Here is a 16019-nt window from a genome sequence, read left to right as displayed (position 1 = left end):
GAAATAGTGAGACTACCTTAGGCAAGAAGGAGGGAACCGTGCGAAGATGGATAGCCTCTGGAGTGATTCTAAGAAAGGGATCACGGCAGGACAGCGCTTGTAGTTCCGAAATGCGGCATGCTGAACATACAAGAACACCATCTTCAAAGTGAGAGAACGGAGAGACAGGCCCCGAAGGGGTCTGAAGGTGGATCCCGCGAGGAAATCCAAAACTATGTTGAGGTTCCACAAAGGCACTGGCCACTTCAGTGGCGGACGAATGTGCTTGACTCCTTTCAGGAAGCGAGAAACATCTGGGTGCGTGGCAATGGTCTTGCCATCCCTCCTGGGACCATAGCAAGACAGCGCAGCCACCTGAACCTTGATGGAGCTTAGGGAGAGACCCTTCTGAAGCCCAACCTGCAGGAAATCCAGAACAATAGGGATTGTGGTCGCATGTGGATTGGTGCCGTGAGTGTCGCACCAGGCTTCAAATACTCTCCAGATCCTTACGTAGGTGAGGGATGTGGAAAACTTGCGAGCTCGGAGGAGTGTATCTATCACCGGCTCTGAGTAACCTCTTTTCTTCAGCCTAGCCCTCTCAATGGCTGGACCGTAAGAGAGAATTGAGCCGGATCCTCATGAAGGATGGGACCCTGACGTAGCAGGTCCCTGAGAGGAGGCAGGGGAAGGGGCTCCCCTGCCAGTAGTCTTCTCATGTCCGCGTACCAGGGTCTTCTTGGCCAGTCTGGTGCCACCAGAAGAACTAGGCCCCGGTGCTTCTGAATCTTGTGGATGAGGGTGCCCAGCAGGGGCCACGGAGGAAAAGCGTATAGCAGGGTCCCTGGAGGCCATGGCTGAACCAGGGCGTCGATCCCGTGAGAGAACGGATCTCGCCTGCGGCTGCAGTATCTGGTTACTTGAGCATTGGACCTGTCCGCTAGTAAGTCCATGTCCGGGATCCCCCAGTGATCCACAATCATCTGGAAGGCTGTGGGCGACAGCTGCCATTCCCCCGGATTTAGGCTTTCTCTGCTGAGGAAGTCTGCCATGGTGTTGTCCCTCCCGGCAATGTGGACGGCGGAGATGTCCTGAAGATTCGCCTCTGCCCAAGCCATCAGCGGGGCTATCTCTAGGGACACCTGTCGGCTTCTGGTTCCGCCCTGACGGTTGATGTATGCCACCGTGGTGGCGTTGTCGGACATCACTCTGACTGCCTGGTTCCGCAGTCTGTGAGCAAAGTGCAGGCAGGCTAACCGGACTGCCAATGCCTCCAGACGGTTGATGTTCCACCCTGTCTCTTCTCTGTTCCACCGTCCTTGTGCGGTGAGTTCTTTGCAGTGTGCTCCCCATCCGCTCAGGCTGGCATCTGTGGTGAGCAGAGTCCACGTGGGGGAGGACATCTTCGACCCCCTGCTCGTGTGGTTGGACTGCAACCACCACCGTAACTGGGTCCGCACTCTGGCTGGCAGAGGTAGATGCACGGAGTAATTCCAGAAGCGAGGGCTCCATTGAGAAAGCAGGGAGCGTTGTAGAGGTCTCATATGGGCCCTTGCCCAGGGTACCACTTCCAGGGTGGATGCCATGAGGCCGAGAACCTGCAAATAATCCCAAGCTATGGGCCGGCTGGCTCCCATCAAGGACCGGAGACGCGTCTGAAGTTTTAACCTTCTCTTGGTGGTGAGACTGACCTTGTCTGCCTGGGTGTCAAACTGGACTCCCAGGTATTCCAGTGACTGGGAAGGCTGTAGGCAACTCTTGTTTAGGTTGACTACCCATCCCAGGCTTTCCAGAAGGGCGATCACTCTGTTGGTTGCCCGATGGCTCTCCTCTCGTTATTTCGCCCTGATCAGCCAATCGTCTAGGTAGGGATGGACTAGGATTCCTTCCCGTCTGAGCGCCGCTGCTACCACTACGATCACCTTGGTGAAGGTCCGTGGCGCCATGGCTAGCCCGAAGGGCAAAGCCCGGAATTGGAAGTGGCGTCCCAGAACCTTGAAGCGTAGGTAGCGCTGATGATCCTGATGGATCGGGATATGCAGGTAGGCTTCTGACAAGTCTAAGGCCGTGAGGAATTCTCCTGGCTGTACTGCGGTCTTGACTGAGCGCAGAGTTTCCATGCGAAACCTCAGGACCCTTAAGTATCGGTTGACTGACTTGAGGTCCAGTACGGGCCGGAAAGTGCCCTCTTTCTTGGGTACCATGAAATAAATGGAATAATGTCCAGAATCCATTTCCCATGCAGGTACTGGGATAATGGCTTTCAAGGACAGGAGCCTCGCCAGGGTAGTTTCCAATGCTGCCATCTTGTGGATTGGGCACGGAGATTCCACAAACCTGTCCGGAGGGAGGTGATGGAAGTCCAGATAATACCCCTCTCGGATGATGGCGAGGACCCACTGATCCGACGTAATCTCGACCCATCTGGGGTAGAAGAGGGTTAACCTGCCCCCTATGGCTCCGTCCCCCGGATGGATTGGCTGATTCCCATTGGGAGGCGCGGCCGGGCCCTGAACCCGAGCCGGCTCCCCCTCTTCTGCTGCTTGGTCCGAAAGGACTGGTTCCTGGCCTGAGGACGAGGTGCCTGGTAGCAACTCCTATAGGGAATGAAGCGTTGGGAGCTTCTACCTCTGGAAGGCCTCGGAAAGGCTTGCTGGTTCCTTTTGAACCTATCTTCCAGCAATCGAGGTACTGAAGAGGCGCCCCCCATGTGCTGGACAGTTTATCAAGGTCGCTGCCGAACAGGAGAGAACCCCTAAAGGGCATTCTGGTGAGGCGTGTCTTTGAAGGAGCATCGGCTGACCAATTCCATATCCAGAGCTGCCTCCTGGCAGCTACAGAGGATGAGACCCCCTTGGCCGTCGTACGGACTAGGTCGGATGCGGCATCCGTGAGGAACGAGAGAGCGGACTCCATGTCCGCTGCCAGAGCATTGTTCCTGACCTGTGACAAACAGGAACACGTCACCACTGTGCAGCAGGTTGCGATCCGCAAGGATAGAGCTGCCACCTCAAAGGTCTGTTTCAGGATGGCGTCCAGTCGCCGGTCATGAGGCTCCTTGAGGGCCGCACCCCCCTCAACTGGAATGGTAGTGCGCTTGACCACAGCGCTAACCAAGGCGTCCACCTGAGGGGCACGCCAGCATCTCCTTGATTCCCGGGTCCAGGGGGTACATGCCCGTCAGGGCCCGACACCCTTTGAATGAGGCCGCTGGTGCAGCCCATTCCAAATCTATCAGCTGCTGTGCTGCTTGCAAGAAGGGAAAATGGCGGGCTGTAGGATGAAGACCTTCCAGTAGAGGGTTCTGCGTAGATGGCACCGTAGTGCTAGGGCCTGTAATAGCCAACTCAGCCAGGCACTGAGATACCAGGTCGGAGAGATCTTCCTTGGGAAAGAACCGCCTCATGGGTCGATATGGCTCAATCCCCGAGGGAAGTTCCCCCTCCTCGGGGGGTTCAGACTCGTCCTCCGAGACATCAGGGTCCGCCTGAACCGGACTGCCCGGAGGCGGGTGCCCACTATAAGGGCGCAAAGGTCCAGGGGCAGTATCAGCTGGAGCAGCAGCAGGGCCTGGACGGGAAGCTGATTGCATCTGTACAAAGGCATGGATCCCCTTAAAGAGATCCACCCAGGAAATGGAAGTGGTCTCTAGTCGTCGGGGTACCAAGTCCCCCGGGATCCCAGGTTGTTCGAGACTGCCCGCTAGATCCGGGGTAGCCCCTGAGGAACTGTCAGCAAACCTCGGTTGAGACTGGTCCTGGCCCGAGGCTCCCACTGCCTCCTCACATTGGGCACAAAGGGAGTCTGGCTCCTCACTGTGCGTGGCTCTAAGCTGGCATGCTGAGCAGAGGCCGAGAGCTTTCACGCCGGAATCAGGCGGCGCCGCCGCAGGAGACGCCGGGGCGTTTAAATGTTCCATCGCGGCTGGCGAATGCAGGACGCCGGCGCTTAATAATAATATGCGCTCAATAATATGCGCCCAATAATATGCACACAAAAACATGTGCTCAAGAATATACGGTCAGCAATAGACGCTTAATAATACACAATATGCGCTCAATAATATGCGGTCAGCAATATATGCTCAATAGTATACAATATGCGCTCAATAATATGCGGTCAGCAATATACGCTCAATAATATACAATATGCGCTTAATAATATGCGATCAGCAATATACGCTGGTGAATAATATGCGGTCAGCAATAAAAGCTAAATAATATGCGCTTAATAATATGTATAACAGAGTCCCTGTATACAATATGCGCTCATCAACAGGTGCCTATCATGGGCGCTCAATACCTGAACAAGGCCAACAAAATGGCGACCTCCACGGCGTGCTGCAAGCAGGCAATGCCGCCGATCCTCGTACCGCGGAGACCAAAAAGTAAGAGATATACGCCTTACCTGATCCTCGGCGCTTCCCGGCTGGAACCCGGGCGGTCTCCGGCTGCGGGGGGAGAGGGGAAATACCTTCACCGCCGCGCTTGAGGAAATCCACCCGCTGCCTCCAAGTCCACGCCGGGACCGAGGCGCCTCTCTGCCACGCCCAAGCCCTTCTCGCTCAGGGGCTAGATCCCTACCGCGATTCGGCCACGGACCGAGGCGTAGACCTCCGAGGGATCATGGAAATCACCCCGGGAAACTCAACTGGGGGAGGGACCCGAGGGTATCACCGCAGGAGTGCGGGGCTTGTTGTCTGTAGAAGTTTAGTAAGTAGAATATAGAAGTAGAAAGTAGTATTGGAAAACACGCTCAGCGAGCGTGCAGGCTCTCCAAACTGCTTTGGAGACAGAAATTACTGAATTGTCTCACTTCCTGTGGGGGTATATGTACCCGTGCTGACGTCAGATCAGTCTCCAACTGCTGGCACGAGCACACTATACCCACTTGTTCTGAGTCCATCTGGCTACACGCTAGGAAATGGTTGTTTTTACCTCGATCTAATGAAGAATCTGCTACTTCTATATGCATCTTACCATTTTCACCGGAGACTAAAATTATCAAGAAAGCTATTTTGAAATACTGGCATGTTTTACAAATACATTGTGTTTTTCAATCTTTTCCACGGATTACTTTCTCTCATGCCAGAAACCTAAGAGACCGATTAGTACATTCTGATTTTTCTTTTCTACCTGATGCTACACATTCAAATTCAGGATCTCACCGACCATGTCAGTCTTGTTCAGTTTGCACCAATTCTATGACAGTTTATTTTTGTTTAGAATTGTCTTCTGGTTTCAAAATTTACCTTAAACATCATACTACATGTACTTTTACTATGGTTGTATATTTGATAAAATGCCCATGCGATCTGGTATACATTTGTAAAACCAAACGTATGCTTAAAACCAGAATGATAGAACATCATTCTATCAAAAATTGTTCGTATTGATGAACCTCTTGTTACTCATTGCACTCAACGTGACATTCTTTCACTGACTTAACTTTTTGTGCGATAGATCAAGTAGCACAACATTAGCGGGAAGGAAACCAAGGATTACATCTTCTCTGCTTAGAACAGCGGTGGATATACAGACTAAAAACAGTTACTCCTTTTGGTTTAAATACTGAATTGGATCTACATGTTTTTTTGGGATAAGACATTGTTTCTCTGTTCATGTTAACCATTTCAGATTTGTGAAGAGATAATACTTTTCTCCCTCATCTACATGATGTCACAGTTTCATGTTTTGACATCCCTATTTGCATATAGTGACGTCCAGTTCCCGCTCTTGGCACAAACAGGATATTTAAAGAAATGCTCTCGCTAGCCTCGGTTCCTCTGTTCCTTATGCAAGACGGTTGAGATGCCAGTCCAGATGAAAATGGTAGCCTTACAACGAAGATAAGTAATGCTGTGTATTACTGACTATCTTTGCATGTCTTACTAAAATAGACCTTTGTTATAATTTTCATAGGTACGATAAAGGACATGTTTAAATGCCCCTGAAGAAGCACTGCTTGTGTGAAACACGGCCGTGTTGGGTGCTTTAAAATCTCTGGACTGTGGTTATATTTTAACTCGAAAAATACATCGAAAAAAGTTAAAAAAAAAAAAAATATGAAGTATAATAAAAAACTGTTGAAGGTGGATGATAGAGAAGACCGGTTGGTTTCGGCTGAAAACAACGACAGGCTTGCTAACACTCATCTAGGCTATAATTTAAAATTGATTTACAAATTCCCATCTATTTTGATTGATAAAAACACAAGGCCCAAGGCAAAACTAGAAATTACAGTGCACACAATACCCGTTTCACTACATTCCCCCTTCCTTTCCACCCTTCTCCTACAAATGCAGCAACAGCCATTGGTCCAAGGCGTGGCACAACGCAGGCCAGATGCACCACAAAGGTTGCTGCCTTTTCCATGCTTGGCCAGCACTGACAAGGCTCCCCCCCCCCCCCCTTTTCCATAGTACTCGCCATCCTTGCAGGGGTAATAAGGCCAAGATCTGGCCGCAAATGTACCTGTTCTGGTTGCTGCTCAATCCATCTGCTACTGCTTTTACCCTTTCTAATCTATTAGTAGGCTAAGCCAACAAACAGGAGTGAGGGAGAGAATAAAGAAAAAAGCCAGAAAAAGCCCTTGATCCAGGGGATTATTGCTAATCTCATTAGGAATCCCCTGGTCCAAGTAACTCCACTTGGGAAGGATCAGACTAATGGCCCATCACCTCAGGAATCCAGAGATTCTTCACAGAATTCCTCTTTGCTAGAACAAGACTACTCTGGAGCAGCAGGGATATACTGACCTATCATCAGCTGGAGACAGATAATACTAGCAGGTTGTTGTCAGCACAGGACCCTATATAGGGTGATGTCAGCAAAACAGTTGTCTGCCTCCATCTGCTGGTAGGGGACCATAACCCACTTGTCTGGACTGGTCTGGTGTGTTCGATAAGGAATTAACAGTTACTAATATGGCTGAGAAATGGCACCTCTACTGCATGATGCATAGTGATACTCTACCCATCTTACCTTGGCTAACTGTATAAGGGTATCCAGGACATGCCGGCACACCACAGGGGCAGCCTGTGGATGAATATGCACTGTGGAGCCACAGCCTGCATGCTTCTCTGTGTGTTTCCGCCCTAGTGACCTCTGGATTTGGAAGATGTTAGTCCGACAGCCTAGGGCTGCATCCATAGAAACAGAAAGCCAGGACAGCTGGCTGGAGCTTTTGGACTCCATCTTATGCAACAGGTCAAGAGCCCGATTCTCCTGGGTCCCACATGCTTTACTGCTACCAGCTCTCTTCCCTTTGTCTTCTGTGATGCTAGAAGACATGGGCTTGGGAGTCTCAATGCAGAGTTCACTTTCACTGCTGCGCTGCAGGATGGATAGCAAGCTTCGGATCACCCAACTACGTGTTTGAGCATGATAGCAGAGGTTGCGCAACACCCGGTGTAGCCGACTCGTATTTAGTTTGGGTTCATCCACAAACAGCAGGACCAGGAGGCAGGAGAGTGCTTCATGGTCCAGTAGGAGCCGTCCCCGGAGGCGCAAAAGGCTGTCCACGCTGCCCGCTGATGGCCTGAAAGGCAGGAAGCATATCCCAGATTAACCAAATCACTGTATTTTTGGCTGTATTACAGGCACACACTACAGAATACGTGTTCACTCGTATATAGACTATGAGCTTCATATGATCAGCTTTCACTTAACCCATATCAGACTCCAAATGAAACAATAACCAGTAGCACAGCACCTTAGTTAATGTCTGACATTATAGAGAGGTTCAGAATGAAACCCTCCACCACAAGCCACTCAACAAAATAAAAAGAAAAAAAATGAGACACCCAAGACTACAAAGTTTCTTTGAGCTGTTAGACGATCAGCAGTTATATCACATAATAAGCTTAGGGGTTGTTTTCTTTTTATAAACTTATTAGTAGGCTCTTATTTAGGATAAAAGTAATGTGGTTGCTGTGTTAGTCTAATATTTTCCATTTAAAACATTACAAATCTCCAACATGACAATTTTTTACAATGATATGATGGAATGTGTAATACATTAATCATTCAGTGTTCTAGTTAACAGTATTTACTCGCCTCCATCCCTTCCATATTTTCATTTGTACACAAAGTTTAGCACAGTTTGTAAAAAGAAAAATTAGTATAAGCAATTTCTTTTGGTTTCACCTGAAAAGGCACAGTCTAACAGTACATATAACTATATAAGTTATCTCCCCCATAAAACCAAACTATCATCATATGCAAAGTATCATGATTAAAACATGCGTCTGTGTTAATTGAATATGCAATTTAGGTTTCTCAAACTTTGGTAAAGTGATTGTTTTCATTGGGCACACACAATTTTTCCATGTCCAAACGTCTCATACTGCTTGAAATCAGTCATTAAATGACAGGGTACATTATTTATTCCAATTTCTGTCCAATATTTGCTACCTACTGGAAAGAAAATCAAAATTCTCACAGAATAATTTGCTAGACCTGGAATTTCTACCCAATAAAACCACTCCACTATCCTCTGGAATAAGAATCCCTGTTAAATTTTTTATAGAGTTTCTGATCATTAATTGAAAGGGCTTGATTACTGGATGAGTCACAAATAAATGCACCGCAGTGCCCTCTAGTTTCTCCCCTCCAACATTTTTTCTCAGCTAATGCATCCATTCGAAGTAAATGGGTTGGGATTAGGTATAGCCTAAGCAATACTGCACACAAACTAAAGTTACTGGTGGTTTGGCCTTTTCCCATATATTAATTTTCCTCTGATAAAGGAAATATTTAACCCATTTAGTTCTGTACCGCACAACTAAAGAGTTACTCCTCAAAAGGGCTCTGGATCAGGGGTCAGTTTTAGGTAAGGCTGAAACATAAGGTTAGAAAAAGGATATATCCAGCATCTGTTTCCTACCTGGTATGGCTACTGCTGCCTCCCATCTGAAAGGTTCCCCCTCGCTGCACGGCCAAGCGGGTATACTGCACACCACGGTTCCCACTCAGGCGGCTTGTGAAGGCTGCAGTGGGAGAGAGGCACATTGAGAATGGGGGCACAAGAGAGATATCCAAACCTGAGATACTGTCCCAGAACCTGTCTTAGGCCTACATATTTAATTCAGAATTCTCACTCACAAAATGACTGTTAGCTTGCTTTTATAGCTCAGGATTTTGAAGATTCATAGATATACTATAAACAAATTTTAACACAATAACAGCTCTCACACATTCATACACAATATATTCTGCTCAAAAAAGTTCTTACATCAGTTTTTCTCGTCACATTGACTGACCAATTTAGTTATTTATAAACATCTGATATTCTACTTTTTTCCACAATTGGTCTCAAAACGGATTACACAAAATGTAAGGATATACATTAATGGAAGTAATGATTAAAACTGCGCCATTATAATGGCCTTAAGACCTGGGTAGGAAACTTTATTCTTTCTAACGAGTTAATTAAGGGAAGGCCTGGTTGAACAGCCATGCTTTAACTTTTCTGCACAAAGCGAGGTAGTTTGGTTCCAGGTGGATGGGCAGTGGTTTCTCATTCCAGATCTTGGGAGCATAGCGGCTGAAAGCCCTCAGTCTTGTGAAGTTCAACTTGACAGTAGACAGGACAGGGGAGGAAAGAAGGACCTTTCGTGAGGATAGGAGTTCTCTAGTAGGGGTATAAAAGGTGGAGAGACAAGAAAGATACTTTGGGAAATTGATTGTTCACACTTTTGAAGATGGAAGCAAAGGGTTTTGAATTTAATCCTGAAGTGGTAGTGGAGCTCCTGCAGATATCGGTTTCTGAGCTCTCTTTTAATCCAGTTTTTTGTGTTGAGATCACAGGATAAAGCAGAGTTGCTTACTGAAACAGGTATTCTTCCCAGGACAGCAGGATGTTAGTCCTCACATGTGGGCGACATCATCAGATGGAGCCCTGTCATGGAATACTTTTGTCAAAGTTTCTAGAACTTTGACTGGCACACTGAGCATGCCCAGCATGCCACTAACCCTGTGGCCAGACGGGGTCCCCCCGTCAGTCTCGTTTGTAGCAAAAAGTACGAGCGAAAAATAAAATAAGAAAACTGTATCGAACCCAACTCCGTAGTATGGCGGGTGGGTTTAGTGAGGGCTAACAACCTGCTGTCCTGGGAGAACACCTGTTACAGGTAAGCAACTCTGCTTTCTCCCAGGACAAGCAGGATGGTAGTCCTCACATGTGGCTGAATAGCAAGCTACAGGCTGACTCATAATGAAGCAGGCCAAGCAGCACACATGTGCAACAGGCACAACTGGGGGGCTTTTAGCCACAATGAGGCAGCCTGAAATTCACAGTGGGTCGAGGTAGGACGAGTTGGGTTTACACTGGGAATGAGTTCCGTAGGACAGACTGGCCAAAGACCGAGTCTTGTCATCCAGCCTTGTCAATGCAGTAATGGGCTGCGAAGGTGTGGAGAGAGCTCCACGTCGCAGCCTTGCAGATGTCGGCAATTGGCACTGAATGGTAGTGGGCTACCGACGTTGCCATGGCCCTGTCTGATTGCGCCTTCACTTGTCCCTCAAGTGTAAGGCCTACTTGTTAGTAGCAGAAGTTAATGCAGTCTGCCAACCAGTTAGAGAGAGTCTACTTGCCCACCGCAACTCCAAGCTTGTTTTTGTCAAAAGAAACAAAGAGTTGGGTGGACTTCCTGTGGGTTGTAGTGCGGTCTAAATAAAATGCAAGCGCACGCTTACAGTCCAAGGTGTGCAGAACTCGCTCACCTGGGTGAGCATGAGGACTTGGAAAGAAAATGGGCAAGACTATGGACTGATTTAAGTGGAAATCTATTACCACCTTAGGAAGGAATTTAGGGTGAGTTTGGAGAACCATGCGGTCATGGAGGAACCTTGTGTAGGGTGAGCAGGTCACAAGGGCCTGTAACTCGCTTACCTACGAGCAGATGTGATGGCTACTAGAAAAATTACTTTCCATGTAAGATATCTGAGTTTGCAGGCATGCAATGGCACTAAAGGAGGATGCATGAACCGTGCAAGTACCACATTGAGATACCATGCCACGACCGGTGGTCGTAGAGGAGGCTTAAGCTGTAGTAAGCCTCTCATGAAGCGACTCACAAGGGGTTGAGCCGTTATCAGGGCATCCTTTACTCCTTGATGATAAGCCGAGATGGCACTAAGGTGTACTCAGATGGATGAAGTCTGGAGACTAGATTCCAAGAGGTGCCAGAGATAATGTAAGAGTGCTGGTGTGGGGCAAGAAAAGGGATCAAAGCCCTTCTGTGTGCACCACATAGTGAATCTCTTCCATTTAGAGCAGTAAGACTTCCACGTGGAAGGCTTTCGTGAAGCCGCGAGGACTTGAGAGTCACTACTAGAAAGGTTGAGGGGTTGTATCATCAACCTTTCAACATCCAGGCCGTAAGGGACAGGGTCTGGAGGATTGGTGGTGCAACTTGCCGTGATTCTGTGTTATGAAATTGGGCGCCATGCCCATGCAAATAGGTTCCTGGACAGAGAGGTCAAGAAGTATGGGAAATCAGATGTGCGTGGCCAATACGGGGCTATGAGTATCATTAAACCTCTGTCCTGTTGTAGCTTCGCGAGTGTCTTGTTTATTAGCGGAATCTGAGGTTATGCATATAGCAGGCCTGTGTTCCGGGGTGAGCGAAGGCATCCATGGTTGGTGCTCTTCGGTCCCTGTGTAGGGAGCAGAATCGTTCCACTTTGCAGTTCTGGCTGGATGCAAAGAGGTTGATGTCGGCCTGACTCCACCGGTGGAAGATTCTGCCCGCAACAGAGGGATCCAGAGACCACTCATGGGGCTGGAAACTTCGGCTGAGGCGGTCTGCCACTGCATTCTGTGTGCCTGCCAGGTAAGTGGCTCGCAGTAGAATTGACTGAGACAGGGCCCATGCCCAAATCTGCGCTGCTTCTTGGCAGAGCAGATGAGAGCCGTGCTCCCCCTGTTTGTTCAGGTACTACATTGCTACCTGGTTGTCTGTTTGAATCAAGACGACCTTGTTGGATAAGCAGTCCCTGAATGCATAAAGGCCGTACCACATCACTTGAAGCTCTAGAAAGTTGATGTGATAGATTGCTTCGGCTTTTGTCCAGGTCCCTTGGGTTTGAAGGCCTTCGACATGGGCTCCCCAACCTAGGCTGGAGGTGTCTGTGGTTAAGATCACCTGAGGAGCCGGTTGCCTGAAGAGAAGACCTGTTTGTAAGTAAGTTGGCTTTGTGTGTCCACCAAGCAAGGGACAGACGAAGCCGGTTGGTTATGTGGACTAGGGACGAAAGTGGCTGAGTGGCTTGGTGCCACTGACATTTTAGGATTCATTGAGTCAGTCTCATGGCTAGATGTGCCATTAGGGTGACGTGGACTGTTGATGCCTTGTGGCCGAGTAATGTGAGCAATTGGCGAGCTGAGGGTGTTTGTCGACTGCGAATAAAGTTGGCAAAGTTGGACAGCGTGGTTGCGCGGTCGTTGGGTAAGAACCCTTTGGCCACTTTGGTGTCTAAGTCTGCTCCGATAAAGGAGAGATGGTGAGATGGTATCAAGTGAGATTTCGGATAGTTGATCAGAAACCCCAGTGAGTGCAAGAGCTGTATAGTGAGATTGAGGGAGTCGAGGGCTCCTTGCCTGGACTGGCTTTTTATGAGCCAGTTGCTGAGATATGGAAAGTCGTGGACGCCCTTGCGGCGTGGTGTGCACAAAAAACAAACTGGAAGCCGATCCAAGATGGCTGTGTAGCGACCAAAAAAAGGGAAGAGGATCGGTATATAGAAAAAACTTTATTGTGACAGTATTTGAGCCCGACTCTGGTCGAATTTTGCTCTATATGAAAAGCTGCCCCAGGGGCTTCTAAAAATGAAAATTAAAACACACATATCAGAAACAATAACAAACATTCAGAAGTGTGTAGACCTTACAAACAATAAAAATCATAAAATGTGTAAATCAGCACGCAAATTAAAAACATTTTTGTTAAGACAAACGTTGAGAGTCAATACTTAAAACATGTGTATGTGTGAAGACATCACAATGGCACATAAAATAATGCAAAAACAGATTACAGGCGTGTAATTCAATCAGGGTGAACACTCGGGGTGACTAGGCCAGGCCGAATGGCAGTACCCTGTATTGGTAGTGCCTGTGACCCACTACAAATCGCAGGTATTTGCGATGAGGAGGGAAGATGGCAATATGGACGTAAGCGTCTTGAAGGTCTAGAGAGCAGAGCCAATCCCCCTGTTGTAGTAGGAGAAGCATGGTGCCAAGGGACACCATTCTGAATCGTTCCTTGTGAAGAAATATGTTTAAGGAATGGAGGGTCCAGAACAGGCCAGAGGCCGCCGGTCTTTTTTGGGATTAGGAAGTAGTTGGAGTAAAACCCTTTCCCTTGCTGAGTCGAGGGAATCGGTTCCACAGCACTGGCATACATAAGAAGTGCTGTGTGATTGTCTCGGCTCAACGCTGGACTGGATGGGGAGACCAGGGGTACCGCTGAAAAAATTAGATGGTAACCGTGGGTTATGATGTACAGCACCCATTGGTCCGTTGTAATCAGGTGCCACTTGGTTACAAAGTGGCAAAGGCGGCCTTCCACTGGTAAATTGGGTTGTGGGTTCAGGGGGAGGTGGTTGCTGCTCTCTGGAAAGGAATCAAAATCCAGTCGCAGGACCAGCTTGTGGAGCTGGTTGCACTCAAGGAGTTCTTGTTTGTTGTGCATGTCCTCTCTTGTTTGTTGTGCAGGTCGAGCACAGGACGTGGGAGGATAATACCTGCGTGGTCTATAGAATTGCTTCCTGGTGTCTCTACGTATGCCCCTGCGGGCTATGGAAGATACCTCTGAAGTGACAGTGGACAGCTGACGCAGGGTTTCATGATAGTCCTTTAACTGGACCACTGTGTCTTGAATCTGGTCTCCAAACAGGTTTTCTCCTGTACATGGGAGATCTGCAAGCTTGTCCTGCACTTCCAGGCGTAGGTCTGAGGCCTTAATCAGGCCCAGCGTCTAGCACTGATGCCCGCTGCCCAGACTCTGGAAGCTGTCTCAAAGGAGTCATAAGCAGCTCTCACCTCATGTTTACCCGCTTCCAAACCTTTTTGTAGGATGGAAGTTAAGGTTTCTTGATGTTGTTGAGGTAGCGTATCAGCGAATTCCTGGACTTGTTTCCAGAGATTTCTATTATATTGGGTCATGTATAATTGGTATGCAGGTATTCGCTCTATTAACATGGAACCTTGAAAGACTCTGCGCCCCAATGCATCTAGTGCCTTCTGTTCCTTACCAGGAGGAGCAGAGGAGTGTGGACGGGATCTTTTAGCCTTCTTTTGGGCTGATTCCACCACTACGGAATGATGGTGCAATTGGCTTTCTGAAATCCTGGGGCTTGCTGGACCAGGTATGTAGCATCTGTCTTTCTGTTGACTGGAGGCACAGTACCTGGATGGTCCCATAAGTGGTGCAAAAGATCAAGAACTTCATGCACTGGAATTGTCATGTCCTCTTTCGGAGTGTCTACGAACTGTAAGACCTCCAATATCTTATGGCGCGCGTCTTCCTCCCATTACCAATGAAAATGTAATAGTTTCAGACATCTCTTTGACAAAGCTGGTAAAGGAGAGGTCTTCAGGAGGAGATTGATGCCTTTCTTCCGGGGGTGAAGGCTCTGAGAGTAAGTCCTTGGAAGATTGTGAGTTTGAGGATGCCTCTTCCCATGGATCATAGGGAGTTTCTTCCTCTCCTGCCGGTATTCCTGAGGGAGGAAGGATGCCAGAGCCTAGAGGGCGAGAAGGCATCAATGGATGTCGAGGTGGCATCGATGGATGCGGCACCGGCTTCGACGGAGGCAGTGCCGGCATTGAGGGCACCGAGGCGGATGAGGTGTGCTTAGGCATCGACAGTCCCAATGGTGCTGGAACGGGCTCTGGCATCGGTGGATCCCATGCTGGGATGAGGCCGGAAGTCCCCTCTTCTTCCTCCGAGGAACCCGGTATGGGAATCGGGACCTGCGGAAGCCTTGATAGTCAACTCGATGTCATTGTGTCCGATGTCACAGGCTGAGTCGCTAGGGCACCGATGAGGGTGACCAGGCGCTTGAGGAGCGGTTCTAACATCGAGGGCACCGGTGGCGAATGGAAGCCCCGAAGGGCATTCAGCACTGCCTGTTGGACTAGTTTGTCCAATTCCTCCCTGAAGGCTGGTGTGGATAGCACTGCGCCTGGGGTAGGAAGGAGGCTAGACCTTACTGGAGGCTCCTCAGGGATCTGTGGAGGCTCAGTACCCGGCACCGTTATCGGTGGGGAACGTCTTGGGGTCCAGAGTCCAGAGGAGGATGGGGGCTCCTCTCCCTGGGCCCTCTTCGCAGGTGGCTCGATGGAAGTCGATGCAGACATTGGGCAGGGATGCACGTCGGTGCCGATGTTTCCCTCGGTGCTCGTTTCGGTCCTTTTTAGGCACAGAGGATGATGACACAGATGTCTTCGAAGGTGTTGGTGATGGATGGTCACCCGCTCCACGATGTTCCTGGCGGGGCGTCTCAGAGGTCGATGGACCCTCTCTGGTCGGTGCCACTTGAACTGGTGTCGATGGAACAGAACGTTTCGACGTAAATATATGCTCCATCTTGTCCAGTCGAGCGCACTGGCCATTGGGGGTCATTTGAGTGCAACTGGGGCATCGACGGACGTCGTGTGAGGGACCTAAGCACAACACACAAACATTATGTGGGTCCATGATGGACATGGTACTCGGGCACTCGGGGCATTTTCTGAACCCTGTTGCCATGCCGAAAAAAATGGCAGGCATGCAGTTGGTGACCGGGCACAGAAGTATGCTGCCGGGAACAGACCACAAACCGCGGGAAAAGCACTTACCGAGCGTCAGAGGGAACAGAGTGCGATGGGGGACCCCGGTGAGGGTGATTTTATGAAGGTAAACTTCAAATATTTCTGTGAGGAAAGTTGTGAGAAAATTTCTCAGAGCTCCTAACCACGAGGCAACTTGCTGCGTGGAAAAAATGAGACTGAAGGGAGACCTCATGTGGCCACAGGGTTAGTGGCATGCTGGGCAT

The 16019-nt window shown here is 49.0% G+C and overlaps 1 protein-coding gene across 9 annotated transcripts in view; it reads right to left on the bottom strand.

Moving 5' to 3' along the window:
• HUWE1 (HECT, UBA and WWE domain containing E3 ubiquitin protein ligase 1) overlaps nt 1-16019 on the bottom strand; it is a 907188-nt gene that overhangs the window by 197239 nt on the left and 693930 nt on the right. For all 9 annotated transcript variants that reach the window (XM_029607938.1, XM_029607967.1, XM_029607972.1 and 6 more), the window contains 2 exons: nt 8866-8968; nt 6963-7518 (listed from right to left, as the gene is read on the bottom strand). In XM_029607938.1, the coding sequence (XP_029463798.1) occupies nt 6963-7518; nt 8866-8968 (659 nt within the window). The remainder of the gene's footprint in view (nt 1-6962; nt 7519-8865; nt 8969-16019) is intronic.

The sequence above is a fragment of the Rhinatrema bivittatum genome, chromosome 1 (genome assembly GCF_901001135.1).
Source record: "Rhinatrema bivittatum chromosome 1, aRhiBiv1.1, whole genome shotgun sequence".
Classification (NCBI taxonomy): Eukaryota; Metazoa; Chordata; class Amphibia; order Gymnophiona; family Rhinatrematidae; genus Rhinatrema; species Rhinatrema bivittatum.
The sequence above is the reverse complement of the archived record's forward strand: the minus strand, read 5'-3'. Positions and strand labels throughout refer to the sequence as shown.